Source organism: Xyrauchen texanus, chromosome 34, assembly GCF_025860055.1.
Source record: "Xyrauchen texanus isolate HMW12.3.18 chromosome 34, RBS_HiC_50CHRs, whole genome shotgun sequence".
Lineage (NCBI taxonomy): Eukaryota > Metazoa > Chordata > Actinopteri > Cypriniformes > Catostomidae > Xyrauchen > Xyrauchen texanus.
The window spans coordinates 9,551,687-9,579,503 of NC_068309.1; the positions used below are offsets into that span (position 1 = coordinate 9,551,687).

A 27,817-nucleotide genomic window follows, 5' to 3' on the forward strand; every position below is an offset into this window, starting at 1 on the left:
CATGCGCGTCCAATTACTCGTAAGCACTGCATCAGAATTAAGTCCTGGAACATAGCTTTAACCAAGAAATACATTTGGAGCCAAACTGATAGTTTTTGCGTTTATATATAGGCTACTGTATTTATTTATTGATTTATCCCTATTGATTTTTATATTCACACGCGTCTCTCGATCACCCAGACACATTTTTATTAATAGTAATTGATTTGAAATGGAAGAAAGATGTCGTCCAATGTTGCTGTGCGGTGCTCTCGCTCTTCTTTGCGCGCTGGTGTCCTCTGCCGTGGACAGACAGTATCTGAACGAATGGGCGGTGGAGATTCCAGGAGGATCCGTCGCTGCCCGAGCCATCGCCGACGACCTGGGCTACAAATTAGTCCGACAGGTAAGCGACCAAATACTAAACATGCTATTTTTTCAGCCCATTACAAGGGTAAAGCAGTGATCCCCCTCACATCTGTCTCTGCTCCTCATTTTGTCATCGCTATTGCATGTTATTTTATATTCATAGGTTGTGCAGCTGCCAGGGCATATATTCATATGGTTGTGTAACACTGTTGCTTTCACTGATAAGAATGTGTGTTGGGGAATAATGTGACGTTCCATTGTGTTTAATCCGTTGCAGTGAACTTTTGTTTTGCCATTAAACATAAAAGCATCTGTTAGATGATGTTTAAATTCTAAATATGATGCATATGTTTTACTATGCCCTTAGGTCCATTTTTATGTTTGTTAAATAGCTCAAACAAATTAGGTTATCTTTAGTTTATTATTATTATTATTAATAATATTATTATTATTTCGCTAGTGCTTTTAAGGCATTTCAGTAATGAGAAATCTGCAAATATTACACCTTGTTCTTGTTTGTCATGATTTATATTTCTGGTTTGTAAAAAATGAACAAACAGATTTTCTATTGTAATATGAACCTTTATATAAGTGAATTCACCTGTTGTGTCTTATGGGCAAATCATCTTACTGGGAAGTAAAATGTATAGTAAAAAATTACAAATAAATAAATAAGTAAAAAAATTTTATGTTTAAGTGGAATGCTATCAGCCTGTGCATTTTTAAAGCTATTAATTAGAGCTATAGGACGGCTAGACCAGACAGATGGGAACTGCGTCATTATGACCAGGCTTAATTTAGCTCCAAATATGAATCCTTCTCTTCAGTGAACTCTTTCTTTCTTTCTTTCTTTCTTTCTTTCTCTCTCTCTCTCTCTCTCTCTCTCGTTTGTCTTCAGATTGGAGCGCTGGAAAACCATTATTTGTTCAAGAGGTACAATCACCCTAGCAGGACCAAAAGAAGTGCAAATCATATCACCAAACGTCTGTCTGAGGATGACAGGGTACGAGACTTCATCCCTTACGCAGCTGATATTCTTTGTCCATATGTAGTAATTCCAAGGTTTGTGTATTATACCTGTACACACCAGCTTGGTTAGTATATAAAAAATTTGCATTCATTCAAAAACCTCTCTGAGATGTTCATGAACATACAGTATATTAGTGTATGTAGGCCGTCGATGATTATTCCCATAGGAGAGAAAGATCTCAATTGCTCCTCCTATAAAGCAATGATATTAAATGAAGAGCAAATGGAGACTTTTGTGTAAGTCTCCCGCTTCTCAGATTTTTCTTTTGAGAAAAAGACCCAATCTCACAAGTGCCACCTCTGTGGTTTCAGAAGAGATTTCCACAATATCACAAAGTGTGCTCAGGTTTTGCCAAGATACGGTGTCTGCAATCAAAATTCAGAGATTTCAACATGGACCCAAACATTTCTCATTAAATTCATCCAAAACCAAATAATCTGAGCAATGATATCAAAGTAAATTTTGAAAAAACATTTGGGACAAACTTGATACTTAAGTGAAACATGACCCCTGAAAATGTAACTTCTGAGCAATAAAAATGTCCTCTGGGATTTGTTTTCTAATTATCCTGCAAGCCAGCTGCTACTTGTTAATTATGAATATTGTTATCTGTTTTTAATTTAGCAATTTTCGAACATAACATTCTTTAAATATTCTGTTAATATACAATATACTGCTTTGGGAGAAAACCCTGAAAAAGTTAAAGATTCTGATGCAAATTGTTGCTAAAAAATAGTTCTGAATGGGCATTTGTGGCTTCATCTGTAGGTGTCTTGGGCTGAACAGCAGTATGAGAAACGGAGGGCCAAGCGTGCTCCACTGGGGCCAGAATGTAAGGACTGCTCTGTGGACAAACTCTTTGACGATCCTATGTGGAACCAGCAATGGTACCTGGTGAGTCTCTATGTCTAAACGTTTCTGTGGAAGCCCTGAACTGCAAGGTGAAAAAAAATCACTACGTAATTGTTTTTAGGTATCTTACATGAAATTCATCCAAAACCCTGTCCTAAAAAAATCTTCTCAAAAAATATTTTTGTTTGTTTTGTTTAGTTTTGTTTTTCTTACTGAAAATTGTTTTTCTCTGATATTTTGTTTTCTTCTCAAGAGTCAACACATGAGAATTTGTTTTTTCTTCTTGCTAGCTAAAAATTAGGATGTGGTAGAAACCTTGGCCAACAGGTGCCACTATCAGTAAGTATGACATTTTATGCTGACGAGGCAACAGAATGTTTGCAGTGACAGTATGATAACATTTTATACGAGTATAATACGAAAAAAATTATGTTACAATGTCTTCTAAAACATAAAATCCCACAATTAAATGAATATACCTCAGGTTGCATATGTTTCATATGGCATTCGTTGTTAAGTATGACAACGGGAGTTATTTCTGATTGTTAGATAACCTTCACCACATTCTGTCACCTTGTCAGAATACGATTTCATACTTACTTTGAGAGGCACCTGGTGGTGAGATGGGTACTGCATGCTTATTGTTCGCAAGAGAAAAAACAAGAGAGAAAAAAACATTTGCCCATGTAAAGACATAGGGCATAGGCTCAGGAAGGAACTAAGACACTTAAAAAAAAATGAACAAGTGACATTTTTTTTCACTTTACGGTTCAGGGCTTCCATAGGATTCAATTCTTTGGCTTTGCAAGTTTCTTCAGGCATCAATTCATCCTAATAGTTTGCAACTCTGAAGTATTTTTCCTCATTCATTTTCTCTTTAAGATCAAATCAGTTATCAAATTAGAAACAATGGTACAATATGAAACTATTGGCTATAATTTAAGTAATTCATTAGAAGTATAAAATTCCATATATTTGAGATTTATTGCAAAATAGTCATTCAACAATCAACACTTAAATGTACATTGTTTGAGAGTGAAGGGAGATTGACTCAATCATACCATTTGTAATAATGTTTGGGAGTGGACGATCACTGCTGAGGACTTTTGCCGTGATTCCCATTCCATGGTAACAGCGGCTTCTCTGATTGAACCTCCAAGCTCATGACAGGGTTAAATGTTATCTTCTAGTGCTGGAAATGGGTGGATTTATCTCTTCAAAGGCAGAACCCAATAATATCAACAATGGTTTTGTTAGATTTTGTTGTAAAAGCAAGCATAAATCTCCTGTCTAGGCTTGTGTCTTATATTTCCTGTCTGTATACCTGTTCGCAGTTGAAGGCCAGTGTTTTTAAGCTTTTAGAGCTCATAGTATGGCTAAATAAATATGAGATTGTAAAAGAGAGCCCTTCATAATCCCAAACAAAGGAAGAGCCAATCATACAATAGTAGCAATTTACTGAGACACAATGGATTGATAGGTTTATCTTTTGGAAGCCAAGTACTTAATGCTAGAGAATGGCTTCCGTATAGACACAGATGGGAAGGATTCACTTGGCTGTAATATGGAGCTCATGGTTTGATATAGTAAGCCACTCTAATCAAATTGAAAACCTCCATTTGCATTTCCGATTGATGGATACATTTTTGGACAAACCTTTTATTCTAGATCACAATTTAGTGGCGCCATAAACCAACAATGACCTTTTGTTCTTTTTGCTTCAACAAGTGCAGTTTCAAAACCTCTATTTGCGTCTGTAACCTTTATATTTGCACATTTGTGTATGCCCATCTCTCTGCTCAGTTTTATTATAAACATCTTCCATGTCACTAAATTTGTCTCATTAACTGCAATCAGCATCTCCACGGATTCAGCATCAACTAGTTAGCCTTGCTTAAGTCACGCTGCAGTTTATGTATATGGTTTGCAGTAACTTTGACGGTGACACAATGTACAAAATCAGGAGATTTAGATGCTCTTTTGTGGAATGTAATGCAAAATAAGGCATTACAGTGAAAAGGCAATGTTATATACAAAGGAAAGTTAAGTTGTTTATATAATCATTTTCATTTTTTAAGGTAACTGCCAATGACTTATTGTCAACGATATCGCTTAATTAGCCATGTTTCCTTCTGAAACACAAAACTAAAAGCATAAAATGTACAGGAGTGACATGGATTGCGAACACTGTTTGATGATGATTTGAAGTTTAAAATGTGAAATGGGACATTTAAATGTAAAAATACATAGAAAACAGAAATAATTCTATTATGCATCTTTTCGCATAGTTTAAACTCACGTTGGCTCAGTGCAATTGGTCAGTTTGAGTGAAAAGTTGTTGCACGGAGGTGGTGAAAATGGAAGGATGGATGACGTTCGAAATTTGGAGATGAAAGAGGAGATATCAAGGACTGATATAGATTTTTAGAGGAGAAAGAAAGAAAGTGAGAGAGGACAGGAACAGAGCGAAGAATAGATTACATTTCACCAAAGACGATGCTTGATAATTCAATCAGAGAGATGACTCACATGATATCCTCCTTTTTTCTCTGCACTGAGAGTGCTGTGTGGTTTTATTATGTTGGTAAGGGCATGAAGCATTTTTAAAAGTGTTTGACTGCATCTTTAGAGGTAGTAATCGCAAGAAGAAATTGTATATACCTGCCGATATCTGAGACACCCAGTAAAACACCCTGAACTTATTAGAGGTGCTATGCCCTATGAAGGTAGTATATTAGCAATGTGTATGTCAAGTTTGGGATTTACAGCACTACAGAGGTTAAGTTTGATGTCATTGTGCTATGTGGCACAGCCCATCCTGTGTGGTGGGTGGTCTCTTTCACACCCCCTCCCCCTGAGCACTTTCTAGAGTCAGACCTAAGCTATGAGTCATGCCTCATGGTGGTGTTACTGCAGCGTCTATGCATAATATTTGAGCAGATCATAGATCTCTTCTCATCACTCTCAGTCTCTCTCAGTTGTCAATTTCGAAGTACATAGCATGATTTTTGAACTTACAATGGTGGGAAAAACAAACAATAAATAAACAAGAAATTAATAAATAAATAAAAATAGATAAATATATATATATTTTTGTATTAATCATTAAATCATTAAAATCATTAAATCTGGGGTCTGGGTATCTGAGTGAGTATTGACGCTGACTACAACCCATGGATTCGTAAGTTCGAATCCAGGGTGTGCTGAGTGACTCCAGCCAGGTCTCCTAAGCAACCAAATTGGCCCGGTTACTAGGGAGGATAGAGTCACATGGGGTAACCTCCTCGTGGTCACGATGAGTGGTTCTCGCTCTCAATTGGGCACGTTGTAAGATATGCGTGGATCGCGGAGAGTAGCATGAGCCTCCACATGCTGTGAGTCTCCGCAGTGTCATGCACAACGAGCCACATGATTGACTGTCTCAGAAGCAGAGGCAACTAACACTTGTACTCCGCCACCCGGATTGAGGTGAGTAACCAAACCACCATGAGGACCTGCTATGTAGTGGGAATTTTGCATTCCAAATTGGGAGAAAAAAGGGTTAAAAAATCCCTTAATTACCTTGCATTTCATTTTAGTGTTAATTTGCATATTATGTTTTCATTCAAGCATGAGCTTCATGTGTTAATTTTGAGGGTAACAGCTTTTGGCACGTCACTCAACGACATTTTTAAATCTTTTTCATTGGATTTTCTGGTTAGTGAGTTTATTGGTGTTTTTTCACACCACAACTATGGCTGAGCTTGGTACAATAAGATATTTGCAGATGAAGTTGCTATGCAAAACCATTTCTTCAACCATTTCTTTTTAACTAATTAAGAAAATGTAAGAGAAATGTTGGGCTACATAAATTATGTAAATTATGTTAACATTGGTTTAGGTGTTGATGAGAGAAGGTCATTATGGAAGAGGAAGTCCTACTTTGAAAGGTGACGCCTACTGCCATTGAGTGACGTGTTGAGGGCCTAACCGTGAAAATGAAAAGACATGAAGCTTATGCGTAAATGAGTAATCAATTTAATGCTTAATGCACATATAATGCTAAAATTAATATGGATGCAACTAATGCTAAAATGAAAGACATGGGACCGTTGTTGATTTATTAAGTGATTTAATGATGAATTCAATCATTTGAATAGTTTAACAATTCATTATGTATTTAATAATTTATATAAATAATTATATAATCATTTAGTTTGAGTAATTTGACCTCCATATTATTGTTGTACATACTTTAGAATTTAAACCCTCAAAACAAATAAACTATAAATAGATAGATAAATAAATAAACATCAATCAATCAATAATAATGCTACAATAAAAAAACTATAATTTTCATAATTCCAGTAATAAAATAAAATAAGCTTTCAACAAGACATTAATTAACATGAGTGTGTATTTAAAGAACTCAATATTACAGGTGACTTGAATATGGAGAACAAAACCGTGATTGGTTTCTTAGGGTTTACAATACAACTTTGAATTTGACTGCAACAGAAATTTCCTCCCCCAGTAACACACCTTTCTCTCTCTCTTTCAATTTTATGTCTTGCTACTCTAATCATTGGAGTCCGGAGGCAGAGATGCTCTGTTGTATTTCTTGCCTTCTTTCCCAGTCAGTTACCCAATTAAAACAGCTACACTAATCGGACTGCAAACTCGCCCATCTTCCACTCTGAACTAACACACTTAATGCAACTCATGTGTGTACAAACTATAAAATGAACGTGTATATCATAATTCAGATCATTTGGACTTGGAGGAAATTAACTGAAAATTGTTGAGACCTTCTGTTCTTGTACCTGTAGCAACTGTTAGAGCATGGTGCTAACAAAACTCATCGGTTTGAGTCCCAGGGAATGCACAAACTGATAAAAAAATAGTGTGTCAAATGCATAAATGTAGATCTTTACTGAAACTCTAATGAGACCTTTAGAAAAATCTGAGCATCAGGAGACTAAAGTAAAATTCTCTGATTTACCTCCATTTGATCTAATAGCTGTCTAGGAAAAACAACTGAGATAATAAAGAGATCGCATTTGCAATCTTTTTTTTCGTATGGGGTTAGCTGCATTTTACATAGCCACACTGGCCAGCTGCTCTCTTATATTTAATTACCTGTCAATAAGAGGACATCCCCTTATGGTGCAAGACTGAAATTAGTCTCCATAAACCGAAAGGTCAACAAGGGAGATTACGTCGCTGGCTTTCATTTCCAAGCAAACAACTTTTGTTTTGGAGAGGTCAGTGGTTGTGTCATAAAAAGAGGGCTTTATCTTCGTGAAGAGGTAGAGAGTACCTGAGAGTGGTGAATGGTACTCATGAAGATGACACACTATTGTGGAACATGAATATTAATTAGGTGACATACTATTCCCCCAGTAGTCCTAAATAATTACATTTATAGCATGTAAGTGGGCTTTATTAGTAAATTACTAATAACTTCTCTAAAAGTGTAATCACATTACTAATTACTTTACTTTTAAGTTACTTTCTAAAACTTTTTTCACATAAAATTTCAAAATGCTGAAACATAGTGCATCACATAGGTCAAAGACATCCATCTAGTGCATGTGTACATAGAAAAACAAGTAGAAAACAGCACAGACGGATCGTTTCCTAATTGAACAACCCCTAAATATTATCACTTTGCGTTTGCGTTGTCTGGTTGGCAGAGGGTTCTGCTTGGTCTTAAAGTTTCCAGCTCCAATTTTTTCTTAAAATATGAGGATTATTATCCATCCACCCAGTTATAATAGTTACTATGTCTTTGCTCATATATACTCATGTATACACATACACTCATGGATTTCAGTATTCAGCTGTCTATCTCTCTTTCTTTCATCCCTTAAACCCCACCCACAAACACAATCTCACCTCCAGCAAGACACTCGGACGTCTTCATCCCTCCCCAAACTGGACCTGCACGTGATCCCGGTCTGGAAGAAGGGCATCACGGGCAAAGGCGTTGTCATTACTGTGCTGGATGATGGCCTGGAATGGAACCACACTGATATTTACCCCAACTACGTAAGTGTGTCGTCACTGCAACGACTACTCGATCACTGTCCATAAAACTCAGTGCTGTTGTTTCCATGCCAACGCCTACCCCCTCAACCGTGCAAAGGATTATCCATAGTGACACCTACCACCTCGATTAGAGCAAAGCCATTTGATGAGGACTTCCAGAACAGAAAATACAAACACAATTTCTTCAATGCATCCTGCAATGATAGCAATCGATCTATTTTAAAACTTTGAATGTGTGCCGTTTACATAATAAGACCGCAGTGAGGCAACATCTCTTTGACAAAAGAGACAACACATAAATCACAGGATCATTTCAAACATATGTCTCCTTTTAGGAGTACACTATAGCATCAGGAGTACTATTTCTGCTCTACTGTTGGCTTGTAGACAAACTGCACAGTCTTAAGAGTAAAAGCCTTTCAGTCAAGTAGAGACACATGTTTTTGATGCAGGCGAGTGTCGCAATAACAGCTCAGTGCAGTTTGTATGGACACACATGTGCACGCGCACACACACATAGTAGCAGGGTGAACATGCTGCAACACAGATGGAATTCTTCCTCTCAGCGATGAAACAGTAGTTTTTGAGGCTATGTTTGGAATCATATACTAGCTTGTTGCATACTGTATACAGCTTACTATTTTCTAAAATAGTACTATGAAACAGTATGCATTGCAGTATGCATATTGCTTGAGCGAATGGCGGCCAGTTATTGTCTCGGATATTAAACAGGTTATTTAGCATTTTTAATCCAATTTTGTTGGATTTTGTTTTACTTTTTGTTTTTACAAAAGTCATAACTTTCAACAGTCCAAGATGGAGAAGGTGAACATCACAGCTGATGTTGCTTTCGGTTCATTCACACTGGGGAAAAATGGTAATGTCAAGTGCACTGTATTGTGGAACACATTTTGTCAAACGTAGCAGGTCCTCTGGGTGTTCAATACATACAAAACTTGAGCATAATGTGCACTATTTACATTTTTTATTCATTATTGTTAAATGTAAAAGTAGACACTACATACTACATAGTATGCACACAAAAAAATCATTTTAACTGTAGAACTAGTAAGAGTAATATTGTAGTATTTTTATTTTGAACATAGCCAAAGTTTGATGTTATTGTTAAATATAAAAAATAAATAAAAATGTTTTAAATTGTCGACAGTATACACTACATACTGCACAGTATGCACAGTACACATACTGTTATATAAACTGCAGAAATAGTAAGAGTAGCATGGTAGTATTTTACTTCAAACATAGACTATGTTTGATGCTATTGTTAAATGTAAAAAAATAAATACATTTAATTTAAATAGTAAGCAGTATACACTTCATTCTGCACAGTATGCATAGTATACATAATATAAACAGCAGAAACAAAAACAGTAGTATGGTAGTATTCTATTTCGATCATAGCCAATGTTTGATGCTATTGTTAAATGTTAAAAAAGTAAAAAAAAAAGAAAAAATGGTAGGCCGTATACAGTTCACTACATACCACACAGTGTACACAGTATGCATAATATACTGTACTGCTGAATAAGTAAGATAAAATGGCAAATGTTTAATGCTATTGTTAAATGTTAAAACATGTTCTTCAAGCAAAAATAGTAGGCATTAAACAGTACATTACATACTGCACAGGATGCACAGACATAATATACTATACTGCAGAATAAGTAAGAGTAGTATGGTAGTATGCTATTTTTAAACATGGACAAAGTTTGATGTTACTGTTAATGTAAATGGGGTTTTTTTTAATAGTAGGCAGAATATATACTACAGTATATAGTGACTACTATGTTAGCATTACATTGCAAACAGAGCCCATATGACTCTTTGTCATACTGGATCTACTACTATTTGTTCAAAAATGTCATGCTAAAAAATTTAAAACAATTAATAATTTGTACAGATCATCCCTAACTTATTGTTACTGTTTTCCTCACTATAGGATCCTGCTGCTAGCTACGACTTTAATGACAATGATCCCGATCCCTTCCCCAGATATGACTCCACTAATGAGAACAAGTGAGTGAATGAACCTCTTTTTCATTTCCCCATAGTTTAAGTAGGTCTGATCTAGGAAGGTCTGTTTTCCATCAGGGAACAAGTGTAATCCATTCCCCTTGTACAAAAATCTCTCGTGCTCTCTTACATAAGAGCAGGGCCGTAGCAAAGAATTCTGGGCCCCCTGACTATATATTGCTCTGGGCCCCTTTCCTCTTAAAATAATACAGTTTCAAATTTGTTGTGAGCCCCCTGGACCTTTGGGCCCCTAGAATCATTACCACCTTTCACCCCACTACAGCTACAGCCCTGCAGAAGAGGATCAGATTCCATGTATCTATGTGGCCCAAAATAAAGTACTTTCCAAATTTAGAGTACCATATGCACTCTGTGTGGACTTAATTGCCCTAAACCTGCACAATATGTTAAAATGCACTGCAACAGAAGCATAAGTGGTGATGAAAATAGAAAACACTCATTATTCTCTCTCCCTGTGGTTTTCTCTATCTGCATGTCACTCTTTAAGGCTATGCCAGTGAATGAGTCATACTGTGCAAGCTATAGTGCTTTTGTACACACACAAACAAGCACTCCTAATTATGCACACACACACTTTTGAATAGGCACACGCACATCCTCTCACGACCGCCCATGTCAGTGTATTCATTTGTCATCCATGTTTAGTGTGCTTTGCTGTAATTGCCTTTACAATACAGAATGAATCAATAGTTCATTGGTGTTACAAAAATATGTAAACGCGTCTCGGACACCTGCATTCTGTTCCCTTCGTTGCACTACATCTAGCTTTTTTAAGTGCAAAGATGCATTTGGTAAGAATGGTCTAGCAGTATAAAACTTCTCATCCCATACAATTGCTTGCTATTGACAGGATTATTGCAAGCCTTTTTTATTTTTATTTAATCGCATACAGGATATGAATGATAGATAGCTACAATTCAATTTTCAACTCAATGCTAATTCTTGATATCAGCAATGGAGAAACAACTTGTTTGCACCAGGGACGGATTATGACTTGCAAAGGCCCTGGGGCCAATTATCTCCAAGGGGCCCTCCTCCACCCAAAAGTGGTTGAGCTGGGGGGTCGTTGTTCATGCCCAAAGGGTTTTTCAAGCAGAGGGAATCACAAAACTAGATCCTGCAGCCTTAAAGCCCAGGCCACCCCCGGGCAGTCAAGGGCCCACTAGTAGTCAAGGGCCCCTGGGGACTGGATCCGTTGGCCCAGTCGGTAATCCATTCCTGGTTTGTACTAGCAAAAATGTTTATGCGTAGAAATAAAAATGAGGTAATTACTTGCAGAATTACCCATTCTTGATGTCAAAAATGTCATTTCGACTAGTAAAAGCTGTAATTTTTGTTATCTGCATTTTCACTAATAGAATTTTACAATATTTCATTCAAAATGCAAATACAGGTATCTATTATTAATTTCTTATCATTAAAATTAAAGATACACATAATAGCTATGCACTTCTTACTAGTAAAAATTATATATTTTTAAGATACATAATTACATTGTTACTAGTGCAAATGTCCATTCCTGATATCAGCAACTGAATTACAACTATTACAAATGCTAATTTTTATATATAGATGTACATTTATTTCAGCATATTAGATTTGGAAATTCAGATATCTGGAAGTGGATTTCAAATATCAACACTCAAGAGTAATTATCAGTAATATCAAGATTAATTCAAGATATCTTAAAAGGCTTGCTTACTAGTTACAATGACATTATACTAGATAGCTGAAATTAACATTGCCACTATGAAAACCAAAAGATAGTTGTCAAAACTTTGCATTTTTACTAGATGTGACTCACAGTTTTATTATGATTACGATGTCTGCAGATCTGTGTTTGTCTGCAGATTTAGCTGTAAGACATTAAAATTTGAATATGAACAACAATACCATTTTTTAATGGTGTTCATTTATAACCCTACTCTTTGTTTTGCACCCTCAGGCATGGCACCAGATGTGCTGGCGAGATTGCCATGCAAGCAGACAACAACAAATGTGGTGTCGGAGTGGCCTACAACTCGAAAGTGGGAGGTTAGTGTCATCAAGCTACGTGTGTTTGAAAGAATACCTAAAAGAGATAGTTCAAATAAAAATGATCATATCATAATTTACTCACCCTCGTGTTGTACCAAACCCATATGACTTTCTTTCTTCCGTGGAAACCAAAAATAGATGTTTTGCAGAATATTAGCTTTATAGTCACCATTCAGCATTTTCTCCCATACAGTGAAAGTGAATGGTGAATGAGCCTGTCATTCTGACTACTATCTCCTTTTATGTTCCACAGAAGAAAGACAGTCATACAATTATTATTTTTTTATCTGGGGGGTTTGGGGGTGTACTATCCTTTTAAATTCACTTGATGTATAGGTCTGATTTTTGAATACAGCACCAATGAGGTTGTTATATAACAGCATTTACATGTATACACTCACCTAAAGGATTATTAGGAACACCATACTAATACTGTGTTTGACCCCCTTTCACCTTCAGAACTGCCTTAATTCTACATGGCATTGATTCAACAAGGTGCTGAAAGCATTCTTTAGAAATGTTGGCCCATATTGATAGGATAGCATCTTGCAGTTGATGGAGATTTGTGGGATGCACATCCAGGGCACGAAGCTCCCGTTCCACCACATCCCAAAGATGCTCTATTGGGTTGAGATCTGGTGACTGTGGGGGCCATTTTAGTACAGTGAACTCATTGTCATGTTCAAGAAACCAATTTGAAATGATTCGAGCTTTGTGACATGGTGCATTATCCTGCTGGAAGTAGCCATCAGAGGATGGGTACATGGTGGCCATAAAGGGATGGACATGGTCAGAAACAATGCTCAGGTAGGCCGTGGCATTTAAACGATGCCCAATTGGCACTAAGGGGCCTAAAGTGTGCCAAGAAAACATCCCCCACACCATTACACCACCACCACCAGCCTGCACAGTGGTAACAAGGCATGATGGATCCATGTTCTCATTCTGTTTACGCCAAATTCTGAATCTACCATCTGAATGTCTCAACAGAAATCGAGACTCATCATACCAGGCAACATTTTTCCAGTCTTCAACTGTCCAATTTTGGTGGGCTCTTGCAAATTGTAGCCTCTTTTTCCTATTTGTAGTGGAGATGAGTGGCACCCGGTGGGGTCTTCTGCTGTTGTAGCCCATCCGCCTCAAGGTTGTGCGTGTTGTGGCTTCACAAATGCTTTGCTGCATACCTCGGTTGTAATGAGTGGTTATTTCAGGCAAAGTTGCTCTTCTATCAGCTTGAATCAGTCGGCCCATTCTCCTCTGACCTCTAGCATCAACAAGGCATTTTCGCCCACAGGACTGCCGCATACTGGATGTTTTTCCCTTTTCACACCATTCTTTGTAAACCCTAGAAATGGTTGTAGCGTGAAAATCCCAGTAACTGAGCAGATTGTGAAATACTCAGACCGGCCCGTCTGGCACCAACAACCATGCCACGCTCAAAATTGCTTAAATCACCTTTCTTTCCCATTCTGACATTCAGTTTGGAGTTCAGGAGATTGTCTTGACCAGGACCACACCCCTAAATGCATTGAAGCAACTGCCATGTGATTGGTTGATTAGATAATTGCATTAATGAGAAATTGAACAGGTGTTCCTAATAATCCTTTAGGTGAGTGTATAACCGGTCATTCACGTATACATACCATCTGCCCATGTACATTGGAAAATAAGTAAGCTTTAGTGGATTACAACATTATACAACAGCACTGATTAAATTATTTAAACACTTGTACATTGTTTTAAGCTTGGAGGTCTACAAGTTCATTGCTGTCTATTCACCCACAGGAATACGAATGTTGGACGGCATTGTGACCGATGCCATTGAAGCTAGTTCTATTGGCTTCAACCCTGAACACGTGGACATCTACAGTGCCAGCTGGGGCCCTAACGATGACGGGAAGACCGTGGAGGGGCCCGGCCGTCTGGCCCAGAAGGCTTTTGAGTACGGTATCCAGAAGGTGAGATATGTGATACAACTCAGCTCTGACCCAGACGATATGTTGTATCTACAACTGATCATTATTTGCCAATGTTTGTGCTATGGACATGAATGATACCTCAAATCGTTGAGATGAAGTGTGCTATTACATTTCTAAGCAATTTGATTTAAAAGGAAAGTTCACCCAAAAATTAAAATTCTCTCATCATTTACTCACCCTCATGCCATCCCAGATGTGTATGATTTTCTTTCTTCTGCAGAACACAAATTAAGATTTTTAGCTCTGTAGGTCTATACAATGCAAGTGAATGGTAACCAGAACTTTCAAGCTCCAAAAATCACATATAAGCAGCATAAAAGTAATCTATAAAACTCCAGTGTTTTAATATACACTGATGAGCCAAAACATTATGACCACACACAGGTGAAGTGAATAATGTTGATCTGCTGCATATGGGGCTGGGTAGCCGCAGACCGGTCAAAGTGCCGATGATGACCCCTGTCCATCGTTGAAAGCACATACAATGGGCATGCAAGCATCAGAACTATACCTTGGAGCAGTGGAGGAATGTTGTCTGGTCCGATGAGTCCCGTTTTCTTTTAGAACATGTTGACGGCCATGTAAATGTGTGCCTTTTACCTGGGGAAGTGATGGAACCAGGATGCACTGTGGGAAGACGACAAGCCAGGGGGAGGGAGTGTGATGCTCTGCCGGGGGGAGAGAGTGTGATGCTCTGGGCAATGTTCTGCTGGGAAACCCTGGGTCTGGCCATTCAATTGGATGTCAATTTGACATGTGCCACCTACCTAAACATCGTACCAGACCAGGTACACCCCTTCATGGCAATGGTATTCCCTGATGGCAGTGGCCTCTTTCAGCATAATAATGCGCCCTGCCACACTGCACACATTGTTCGGGAATGGTTTGAGGAACATGATGAGGGTTCAAGGTGGTGCCCTGGCCTCCAAATTCCCCAGATCTCAATCCGATTTAGCATCTGTGAGATGTGCTGGACTAAAATGTCCGATCCACTGCGGCTCCACCTCACAACTTTCAAGACTTAAAGAATCTACTAATAATGTCTCGGTGCGAGATACCACCGGACACCTTCAGGGGTTCCTTCAGTTTTGGCAGCACATGGAGGACCAACAGCATATTAGGCAGGTGGTCATAATATTTTTGCTCATCAGTGTATCTCTTCTGAAGTAGTCCAATCACTTTGGTAAGAAACAGTTCAATATTTCAATCCTTCAGAATGTGAAATTGAAAGTGGAGATTTATAGTAAAAAAAGGACTTAAATATTTATCTGTTTCTCTCCCACACCTATCATATACATTAGCTTCTGAAGAAAATAGATTGAACCACTGGAGTCATATGGATTATTGCTGCATGTTTGGATCTTGAAAGGTCTGGTCACCATTCACGTGCATTGTATGGACCTACAGAGCTGAAATATTCTAATAAAAACCTTTGTTTGGGTTCTGCAGTAGAAAGAAAGTTATACACATCTGGGATGGCATGAGGGTGAGTAAAAGATAAGATCATTTTCATTTTTCCCTTTAAGAATTTCGGATGGCAGGGCAATAAAATGGGTAAAAGAAAATGCCATAGACTCATATTAAAGGAGGAAGCCGAGCTTTATACAGGAGCCAGAATTTCATAGAGACTTGGAGGTGAGCTCTTTTGTCTTAGGCCAGTAAGCTACCCCTATGCCACCACCCAGAACACCTTAGCAACCACCCAGCAACACAGAGAATCTTTTAATAATATTTATTAAAATATTAAGAAATGTTTACATGCTTTTTTAAATAATAATATTTATATGAATTATTAATTTTATTATAGTATTATATTTATTTATAGATGGAAACTGAAGCTAATGCATTGTAATTAGGGTGTGTTACTGTTTTCATTAATGTAAACCCATTATAATCGAATAATGTCAAAATGAATGATTGCTTTTACTCTAGGGGCGTGGTGGGAAGGGCTCCATTTTTGTGTGGGCATCGGGAAATGGTGGGCGTCAAGGCGACAACTGCGATTGTGATGGATACACAGACAGTATCTACACAATCTCTATCAGCAGCGCCTCCCAGCAGGGTCTCTCTCCATGGTATGCGGAGAAATGCTCCTCTACGCTGGCCACAGCATACAGTAGCGGAGACTACACTGACCAGAGAATAGTGAGTCTTTTGTTTTCTTTAGTTTTTTTTGCTGTTCATCTATTAGCTTTTTTTTTTGTCTGATAATAAATGAATATTCCCTCAAGGGTTATCCTTCTGTTTTGTGAGAAAGTTCCTAACAACCATTCTAATCGGGTAAAAAATACCTGGTACAGTACATACTAGGGCTGCACGATTATGACGAAAACACTTGACGATTATTTCGCTTGCTACTATAATTACGATTATTCATTTAGTTTAAAATAGTTTTTGTGGGGCGAACTGCATGCCATATTCTTTATGTATGCTAGACATTAAAACAAGCTGAAAATGGTTCATGCATTGCTTTATTGCATAAAAAACAAGTGTTTTAAAATTTTGTTAACATTTTGAATAAATTATACACAGAAATTGTGCAACACAATAACACTACAATACTAGGTTGTCATTTCCGATATGCTAATAGACTAATTTAAACATATTTCCTGATTTTCTTTTGCATTCATGCACACAACGGACCAAAACATTTTGTTAAAAGAGAATCTTTTCACTACGGGAATAGATCTAAATTCAATGATGTAATTGACACTTTTCACGATTAGGTAATAGCATCAGTTGTAACTGTAATCTCGATTATTCGTGGTCGTTTTATCTGGAAAGAGTGGCACCCTTATGTCAGTGGTTGTACAATTCTTTTATCATACAATTAAATGTATCATAGATTTACAGTTATCCCTTGGATACTTGGAATGTTTACACATTTGTCTGTTTTTAACAAATACAGAATCATGGTATATATTCTAATAGATTTTACTGAGCGACAAAATCCCATATACTTCCATTGAAGTTCCCCAAACATATCTACAGACTTGAAGATATGTTTTTTTACTTATTGATTTATTCATTTAAAGGCTCGTTTACCAAATACAAGATTATGATGCGTTGTTCCACTGTTTTTAACTCTTAAACTGGTAAAAATAAAAATAATTGCCAGAACATTACAGGAGGGTTCATGAATTTAGAAGTCAATACTAGTTGTCTCTACACAATTGATTGAGTAGTTTGTCTAGTTGGTTTGTTTTTTGTCCAGTTCCCTATTGAGTTTTGATGTGTTCACATTTTCCTCGGTGACTGCAACAAGTGTATTTGCTTTATTTATACAATAGTATTTTATGTATTTATTTATTTTTGTTTATTGATGTATTTATGCATTTCTGTCAATTTAACAGTTTTTTTTTTTTTTGCAGACTAGTGCCGATTTGCACGATGAATGCACTGAGACACACACTGGAACGTCTGCGTCTGCCCCATTGGCTGCTGGGATATTTGCCCTGGCTTTGGAGCAGAAGTATGTCTGACATCTTCATATTTTTCATTACATATAATATAATTTAATAGTATGCATTTCATTCATTTCTATATTTATATCTATATTTTCTATATACTTTTATTTACTTTCGTACCAGAAGTGATTTCCAATAATGTTTCAATCTGTAAATGTATCTTCTTCCTCAAATCCAGCCCTGATCTGACCTGGCGAGACCTTCAGCACTTGGTAGTTTGGACGTCTGAGTTTGATCCCCTGGCCAATAACCCAGGCTGGAAGAGGAATGGAGCTGGATTGATGGTCAACAGTCGTTTCGGCTTCGGCCTGCTGAACGCCAAAGCCCTGGTTGACCTGGCCGATCCCAAAGTCTGGGAGCATGTTCCAGAAAAGAAACAGTGCATCGTCAGAGATGAGAGCTTCCAACCAAGGTACAACTGGCTTCTAATATGATAATGCAACTATCATGACAAACTTGTTCAGTTTGCTTTAGGCTTTCTATCAAGAGGATCACAAACAAAGACAAAGCCACCCTGATCTACTGCCATCTGCCACTGTGCGAAGCTATAGCGGTTCATTAATAGCCACATTAATTCAACAGATCCAGTGTACATGTGCATTTATGTGTGTCTATGCATATTTGTCCATCTGTTTGTTCTTTATGACTGCTTTGGTAGCTCAAATGGAAGGATTTAAAGGGATATAGTTCACCTAAAAATGAAAATTCTGTCATCGTTTAGTCACCCTCAAATTATTTCTTATGACATCCTTTCTTCTGTGGAACCCAAAAAGAGTTGTTAGGCAGAACGACTGCATAAGTCACCATTCGCTTTCGCTGTATTGAATGCAATGAAAGTGAATGTTGACTGAGACTTACATAATGCATAACAAAACATCTCCTGAGGTTGTGAATTTTAATTTTTGGGGGAACTATACCTTTAATAGGAAGGTAAATGTTTGGTATGCCAGAGTCAGCTGGCATCCTTTCCTAATGAGTTTTTACTCAATAATCAGAACTCGTGTTTTTTATTTTTTTTATTTTAACATTTACATTACTGAAGTCTACAGATTTGAGGAATTAGCTCTGATAAGAAGAAGGCCACCTGAACAGATGTTTAATTTTCCTAGGACTAAATTTCCGGAGAGCTGAACATCCTAATACAAATATCACGACACACATTATGACATTGCACAATCAAACACAGCAAAAAATGCAGTGTCTATTGTCAATTACAAACCACATCCGGCAGCATTTATTCTAAGTAGAGCATACCTTATCTAATATTTTGATGTGTATAATCACTATGGCTCATGTTTGATGAGTCCGTGCATTTCAACATAATCTGCAGGGATTATCATATCGCTCACGTATATCTGTCCAGGGCACAGTGGGCAGAGAAATACCATCATTTATGTCCAGAGATAACATCACAAACAACAAACTATTTTAAGAACATATGCTGTTCTGCTTTATAATTCCATTAAATATTTACACTACATTGTGTTCATGGTATATATTATCAGTATGGTTATGTTCGGAATAGTATCCTTTTGTATCCCACAATACAATGGGCTGGATGCCACTCATGAGTTGACATCAATATAGAATTGAACTGTGTGAAATGTTTATAATTGCATAATACATACATTAGGCTATAGTTTATAAATGGTTGCCAGTTTTCAGTGTATATTTCACAGTATGTGATAAGTAGTATGTTAGAATTCCATTTTTTCCTGAGAACTGAACCCCTTGTCATTTTTTGTGCCAGGCTCTACCAGTTGAGCTACTAAAACAACTATTTGCAACATAAAATATACTTGAGTTTTCAAACCTCAAAATACATATTTTTTTTGGTTACAGACCATTAAAGGCAGCAGGTGAGATTAGCATTGAGATCCCCACTAGGGCATGTCCAGGACAGGCCAGTTCCATTGCGTCTTTGGAGCATGTGCAGGTGGAAGTGAGCATCGAGTACACACGGAGAGGAGACCTTCACATCACCCTAACATCTCCATCAGGTGAGACCAACACAAAAACGTGTGTTTCTTCAAATGTGGTGCAATTTTGGCTCTGTGGACTTTTAGAGATTAAATTACCTTCTTCTCTGAACTGTCATGAACAACTGTCCTCTCAAATGACCACTCATTTTGTAATGTAAATTATATTTTAGAAATATTTGGAATAAAATGGCACAGTACAATGGCACACAATACAGTTATACCCAGTCAGAGTTGGAGCCAGGATAATTTAGCCAAGGGGGCATTTGAAATCTCGAAGGGGGCACATACTTGCCACTTAAAGCTAGAGTGTGCAATTTTTCCACAACTTTTTTCAAAAAATGTTTGACCAATCATTGCATTTGGTCCAAATGTAATGATAGGATGTCCTTCCTGTCTGTCAATCTATATTTGAATACCGCTGCACAACTTGTTCGTGCAGACAATCACACGTCATCAGCGCGGGTTCCTTGACGCTGTGTAGAGCGAACCGCAGCTACTTTATGTTCCCCCTGAACCACCAGTAAAACAAACCAAGAAAAGACCATGTTAGATATTTCTACAAGGAAAAATTTTATGGATTAAGCGTGCTAAAAGCGGAGGAGGCGTGGCTTTGGAGACACCTCTGAAGCGAGGGCGTGCTCTATGCTTTCAAAACTAGCCATTAAACTGCTTGACTCTCTGGATTACACACCCTAGTTTTAACCATAAGATTTATCGTTACTGAAAATTAAGTTTCACTTAATGTCACGTACAGTACGGGATTTGTATGTCATTCATAATTGTGAATGTGAAAACATTAATGGAGTAGTTTTCAGTGAATCAGACTAAGACAAAGAGTAAATGTGTGTATATTGTAAAGGAATTAAAGCAATGTTGTAATCTGGCAGGATTTTGAAGCAGCTTTTTAAAATCAGAGGGATGAGAGAGAGGGAGAGAGAGAGAGAGAGAGAAAGAGACAAAGCCTGTCTGTGTCTTTATGCGTAGCTGCCTGAAAAGAAGTGCATGTTTAATGTGTTACTGAAAAGAAAAGTTTTTGTTATACACACTGTAAAGTGTCCATTAAATGTCTGACGTGGATTGTTCACCCGGTCCCCGCTTCATCCTTTCCACATTAAGAACTTGCGGCATGTCAGCATTTTAAAATATGCCAAAAATATACAAAATTAACAAAAAGTTCTGAAATCTAAGAACATTTCTTTGTTTCAGAAATGTCTAATCAAATAATCCGCTGGAGAGCACACTCCAGAAACTTGCCTATATTTCAGATTTACACATTTCAAGGTCACTATGCTTGCACTTATAGTTATATAATTTACTGTACATCATTCATTCATCCCTATCCTAGGTAAAATCCTTTTCTTAAATCCATTTCCTTCTTTTAGCCTTTGAGCCTTTGAGCTCTGACTGAATTACATAGCAAAAAAAATAAAGAATTTCTAATCAAGAAAAGAGTATTCAACGGGCACTTTTTCCAGCATTCCTGATATAATTCAGACCCTCAGAGGGCAAATACATGAATGACCTGTACCATTCATAAATCATAACATAACCTGAACAAATGCAAATGATTAAAAATGCTTTGATTACTTTTTGATTATTATGATTGTTAGTGAATGTATTCAACTCATCAATAGGCAGAAGAGACAGGGGTGAACCCGCCCCTTCACTTTACAACTCTCATCCGTGCTGGAATGGCATTTTATTCCAACCAAAAATGGGGAGTTTTGAAAATGCTCTTAAAGGGATAGTTCACCCAAAAATGTAAATTCTCTTATCATCCCTCATGCCATCCCAGATGTGTATGACTTACTTTTTTCTGCTAAACACAAACGAAGATTTTTAGAAGAACATCTCCGTTCTGTATCTTTACAATGCAAGTGAATGGGTACCAAAAGTTTAGTAGTTCCAAAAAGCACATAATGGCAGAATAAAATAATCCAAGTGGTTTCATCAATATCTTCAGAAGCAAGGTATTTGAGGTGTGGGTGAGAAACAGAAAAATATTTAAGTCCCGTTTTACTATAAATTCTCCTCCCTGCCCAGTAGGTGGCAATATGCAAGAAGAATGCAAAATGCCAAAAACAAAAGAAGAATTCAAAAAAGTGAAAGTGGAGATTAAGAGTAAAAAATCTGTTTCTGACCTACACTTATCATATGTCTTCTGAAGACATGGATTATACCATTGGCGTCTTATGGATTACTTTTATGCTGCCTTAATGTGCTTTTGGAGATTCAATGTTTTGGTACCCATTCACTTGCATTGTATGGACCAATAGAGCTGAGATATTCTTTTAAAAATCTTTGTTTGTGTTCTGCAGAAGAAAGAAAGTTATTAACATCTGGGATGTCATGAGGGTGAGTAAATTATGAGGGAATTTTCATTTTAGGGTAAAATATTCCTTTAAGCACTGCATACTTTGAAAAACCATGACATTAGGAAAGTGAAAACTAAAACTGATTGTGGAAACAGTATGGATGTGGCCTAACATTTGATAAAACTTTATATTTGTTAGTTGTGATTGAAATGATGCCACGCTTGAGGAACATTTGGTAAAAAACCTTTTTAAATATATCATAGTTTTACAAATGTAACAATATGTAACAATACGTTGAAATCTGTTCATTTAAATAAAAATCAACACATGGGACATAAAAGTACCCATAAGTGAGGAATATCATTACACTGTAAAGGTGCACATTTTGGAATGAGACTATTGTCGATACTAATGACACTGATGTTGTGTGCTGTGTTAGGTACCACAACAGTCCTTTTGGCAGAGAGAGAGAGGGACACGTCATCCAATGGTTTCCAGAACTGGGCCTTTATGTCCGTGCACACCTGGGGAGAGAACCCCACTGGCACATGGACCCTGAAGATTACAGATATGGTACATACCAGCATTCCAAGAGCTCTGTCAACAAACACCAAATGCAAATGGAGCACCTGATAATCACATTTTCCCCTCTCTTTTGTAGTCAGGACGAATGGAGAATGAGGGTCAGATTCTCAGCTGGAAGTTGATTTTGCATGGCACGTCTGGAAAGCCGGAGCACATGAAGAACGCGAGGGTGTACACACCATACAATGCAGTGCAAAACGATCGCAGAGGAGTGGAACCCATGGAAGACATGATCAAGGTCAGAATGCCAAAATCTATCTTTCTGTCTGTCTCTCTATTTTATGCTTATTTTTTAAATAACTGAATCAAAATAAATGTATCAAAATTAACGGACTGAGCCAAAATAAATAAACATTTAATTTTGTTGTTAGCTAAACCAACTATAATTGGGTAAATAGCATGTCTTGAGGGCAAATAACAACCACAAAGAGGGTGCTCATGAATCACCTTTCTGGTAAGAAGTGTTTCTCATTTCCTAGTCTTATCTTTTTCATTTCCTGTCTGTCTCTACTCTGCAGGAATCTCCCACCCCATCTCACAAACCTGGAAATTCAAGTCCAGTAGCCCAAGACTCATTCCCTTCCACTGCTTCTGCCAGTGTCCCAGAGGGAAATCAGGCTGCTGGCCCCTCCACTGCCAGTCTGGCCCTGCTACGCCTCCTCCAGTCGGCCTTCAACAGACAGACCCCTGCGATTCCTCCCCACATACTGGCTGCATCTCCCAAGGTCTTGCAACATGAAAGGATCTCTCCTCAGAAGCTATACCAGGCCCTTGACCAGCTAAACCGATACAGGGGCTCCGAGAACGGCCTGTTTAGTGACTACAGTGACAGCTTCTACAGAGCGCAGCCATACAGGCACAGAGATGACCGGCTGCTGCAGGCACTGTTTGATATGCTCGAAGACGACAAGCAGTGAGATGGGTGGAGGGAGAACTGAAAGAAGGAGTAGTTCACCCAAAAATGAAAATTCTGCATCATTTCCTCAACATCATGTTGTTCAATACCTCTATGACTTCCTTTCTTACATGAAACATGAATGCAGAAGTTAGGCTGAAAATTATTCTCAGTCACTATTCACTTCTATTGCCTTTTTTCATACAATGAAAGTGAACGGTAACTAAGGCTGTCAGTACATAACATTCTGCCAAACACCTCCTTTTGTGCTCCATCAAAGAAGTCATACAGGTCTGAAAAAACTTGAGGATGGAGTTTACAATTTTGAGTGAACTAAGAGGTAGATGTAAGGGGACTAAAGATGAGGGGGATGAAGTAACAGGGCACAGAGAATAGTGTGTTCTCTTCCAGACAAGCTTGTTTTTATTTGCACATGTAGTTATCAACTATACGCATTCTAAGGCCTGTATCTGTCAGTGTATGAAAATATCTGTGGTGAACTGCCAGCTGTATTTATCCCTCAGTTTTGAATCAGGTTACTAAGACTAAAAAAAGAAAAGAAGAAAAAACTATCAGCCAGTGTCACATGACTAATTAAATTACCAATCATGGCCTCTCTTACCCTTCACCATATTGTTGTGTTCTCATGATGCCTTTACTGCATGCTTATAAAGCATTAACACTAGGATGTTAAGACAAAAAATTCAAAGACAATTATTGTTTTTGCGATTTAGGAGGGAGACTTCATCTTCATCAAAATGCTAATTGACATGAAATCCTACCAGCCAGCAGAGATCAGTACAAACAAAGTTTTGTCATTAATCTCTTATTATTTTATTACATAAAATAAATTATAGCATAATAATTATAATTCTAAAACAGGGTTTCCCAACCAAGTTTATTTTCCTCACCTTTTCTCCCCAATTTGGAATGCCCAAGTCCCAATGCCTCTATGTCCTCGTGGTGGCGTAGTGACGAATCTCAGTTTCCTCCTTGTCTGAGACCATCAATCCAGGCATCTTATCACGTGGCTTGTTGAGAATGTTACCGTTGAGACATAGCCTGTGTGGAGGCTTCACGCCATTCACCGCGACATCCGCGCACAACTCACCACGTGCCCCACCGACAGCGAACCACACATTATAGTGACCACGAGGAGGTTACCCCATGTGACTCTACCCTCCTTAACAACCTGGCCAAGTTGGTTGCTTAGGATACCTGGCTGGAGTCACTCAGCACACCCTGGATTGGAACTTGCGACTCCAGGGGTGGTAGTTAGCATCTTTAATCACGTTACTAATTACTTTACTTTTTGTTTCACAAAAGGTTATGCACTCAACGCCTCACAATTCTCCTCCACAATGACTCATCACGGGGCCATAATTAATGTATTCTACTTAAATAATTTTAACAAATCAGGTTCTTAATGTGGAAAGGAGGAAAGGGGGACCAGTTGAACAATCTTTTCAGCATCACATTCAATACACAAGTGCTTTACACTACTTTTTTGCTGAAAATTACTTTGTAATTTGATTACTCCCAAGCATCTTATGTCTGGCTGATGTGCGTGTGCTATGAGGGCACTGATTTCGTTATGTTTGCGCCTTTTATCCACACTACATTGGCATTTTCCTTCACCAAAAATTTTATGTTTTGAAAAAAACTTTTCATTACCACATACTTTGGAAAACGATGATGTTAAAGGTGCAGTAAGTAAGATTCAGAATCCCTTGTTATTAATGACACTTGTGGCCGTTAAGTGAACTGCAGCCAGCTACCGGTTGCTTGCGCTCATGCACACACTCCATAGGGACGCAAGCGAGCAAGCATCGACCAAAACAATGACATAACGTACAAAGAAGCTGAACGTGATTCACCGGCATCATGCTGACAGATGAGGTAGCATAATTAAAATTATAGTTCTGATTATTTTACTACAAACTTTGAGACTAAACTAAAACTAATTATCAGCTAATATACCATACTGATACACACATACACAAATCGATCCTTATGGCACTATATTTCACATGCTTTGTAGTTATGTAAGCTTACCTGTCCAATAAAAACACAAATTCAGGATCGGTTTTGATCCCCAAAACCGAATGAAGGTCCCTCCAGGAATCAAATGCCCTGCCGATGTTCACTCTAGTTTTCACTCGACCACGATCATGTTCCCACTTAGCCAGACTGGATTCACTAGATAAATGTTTTAGTTTGTGTAGGAGTCGGTGTTGTTCTGGGAGCCGGTCGTTTGCTGGATTCCATCTCTAAGATAATGTTACCTAGTGTTGCTGTTGAATAGCGGAAGAGAAGCTATTACTGAGGCAAGGCTCTCGGGAGCATGCATAAATGTCACATCCTTTGGATTTTCCCGGCAAAAGCAACCCGCTCCCTTCACATGAAAATCAGTTTACAGACTTTAACAGGCAACCTAGGAAGTCCGGGAAGGGCTAATTTTTTGAGTTGCGTTACAAGCTGTTTTTACATATTGCACCTTTAAGAAACTAAAAGGTGACTTTTCAATGAGTGTGTATGAGAGGTACGGCCACGTTCACACTAATCCATTTTCGTTTGAAAATGCATTGATTTTGCTACATTTACGCCTCTTCCACATACTATGGAAAATGATGATGATCGCGATCTAAACGTTTTCAAACTAAACGGATAGTGTTAACTCTGCCTTAGTTCACCAATAAATGTACTTAAAATAATTCATAAAATGACACTTTGATCTCAAGATATTTTTCTTTAAATTATAACATACTAACAATTTCAGCGGGAACTTCAAGTAAACAATTTAGGTCGTAGAATTTTAGGAAACCCATGATTAAAGGACATTAGTTACTCCTGGTTATACTGTGCTAGTAGATCACACTCAGGATCACTAAACTCTAGATTACAAAATACTGAGGATATGTACCTATGTTCCAAATTTCTCTGCCCTTTTTTGCACAACTCTCTTTAGAAATATGCACTTTAAAAACAAGCTATAGCTACTTCTTTTATGATTTTCAAACTCATAATGTTTTCAAAAAATACACAAAGAGAATCTTACATCCCAAATGAGTATGTATCAACTGATTTTGTATATTCCTAGATTCATACAACAAAGATAAAGGTTTATTTTTCTAAGAGTTCAAGTAGTTTATGAGAGTAAACAGATAATATCTATATAGAAGCCTATAACTGTGTATTATATCACCATTTACCTCATAGAAGTCATAATTCCTGCCTGTCTCTTTATGAGTATGTGTCGTTGTACCTTTAACCAGCAATGTTGGATCTATTTCCAATAAATTTAATCCAGCTGTTGTGATGATGCAACTTGAAAGTTCTTGCTCTATTCTATATTTACCCTATATTAGCGTACATGCAAAGCAGCTGCACAATTTTGAGTGATGTGTTAATTAATTTCCCAGGCTGACTTTTTCAGTTAAATTGCAAAACGCAACTCAGAACCATTGCTCTATTTATATTCTTAAAGATATATTATATAATTGCTGGATGAGCCAGATTTTCTTCATGGTACTGTATGACCTAACCAATGCCTTCTAAACTTTCCTTAAAATACTTCTATGTTGTTTCAGCACATATTTTAACACATATTTGTTTTTAGCTTTAGAGAGAAATCTTCATAAAATTATGGATTGTATCTTTCAATGGCTGGGTTTTGATTGGCTCTGTGACTGCAGTCCCCCTCCTCTGCTAGCCAATAGATTGCATAAAGGTTACAGGACAACTTCAATAAGTGACGGTTTACATTTACCCTGTAATTTTTCCAGTGTGGTCATTGTTTATACTGATTGATGCTTCTGTCCCAAATTGTTTACAAGAGCTCGTATAGTTTAATGTATCTATATTAAATATGACTTTTATCATAATAAAATAAACAGTAACATTGCAAGTGAACATGTTTTCCTATATGTATGTGTGAGTGTGTAGGGCTCAATAACCATTCATATTATTTACATTTATAACAAGATAGCTTCAAATAAGAATGCATGATGCTTTTGCAATCATTCATACAGTACATATCAGAGAGAGAGAGAGAGAGAGAGAGTACCTAATTTCCTGCTACATGTCATTAATAATGCAAACTTCTCTGGCTTTGTGCTTTTTGTAACAGCTATTATTCATCTTCAACACTATCTCTGAAATACATGTGATAACTCAGTTACATAAAATCAGTTCTACCGTCATTAAAAACAAGTCACAACCAACCTGAACTGTTCTCAGGCT

General features: G+C 37.5%; 1 protein-coding gene across 2 annotated transcripts; it reads left to right on the forward strand.

Moving 5' to 3' along the window:
- On the forward strand, positions 1-27,476 carry pcsk1 (proprotein convertase subtilisin/kexin type 1). Of its 2 annotated transcripts, XM_052103675.1 has the most exons (14): positions 1-385; positions 1,247-1,351; positions 2,147-2,272; positions 8,114-8,260; positions 10,221-10,297; positions 12,261-12,349; positions 14,138-14,310; positions 16,264-16,476; positions 17,703-17,803; positions 17,977-18,210; positions 19,641-19,798; positions 22,535-22,668; positions 22,757-22,918; positions 23,199-27,476. In XM_052103675.1, the coding sequence occupies exons 1-14, from the start codon at positions 212-214 to the stop codon at positions 23,595-23,597; spliced, it is 2,292 nt and encodes a 763-aa protein (XP_051959635.1). In that variant the 5' UTR covers positions 1-211; the 3' UTR covers positions 23,598-27,476. The 2 variants fall into 2 exon arrangements, with proteins under 2 accessions (XP_051959635.1, XP_051959636.1); XM_052103676.1 differs by lacking the exon at positions 1-385 and having other exon boundaries at positions 1,327-1,410.
- Positions 27,477-27,817: the final 341 nt, after the last annotated feature.

What these genes read in the sequence shown, in the direction of transcription:
- pcsk1 (XM_052103675.1), top strand. Translation starts at nt 212, where the DNA reads ATGGAAGAAAGATGTCGTCCAATGTTGCTGTGCGGTGCTCTCGCTCTT. An exon ending in GGAACCAGCAATGGTACCTG is followed by an intron (nt 2,273 to 8,113) that starts GTGAGTCTCTAT and finishes TCTCACCTCCAG; the next exon opens with CAAGACACTCGGACGTCTTC. An exon ending in GCCCTGGCTTTGGAGCAGAA is followed by an intron (nt 17,804 to 17,976) that starts GTATGTCTGACA and finishes CCTCAAATCCAG; the next exon opens with CCCTGATCTGACCTGGCGAG.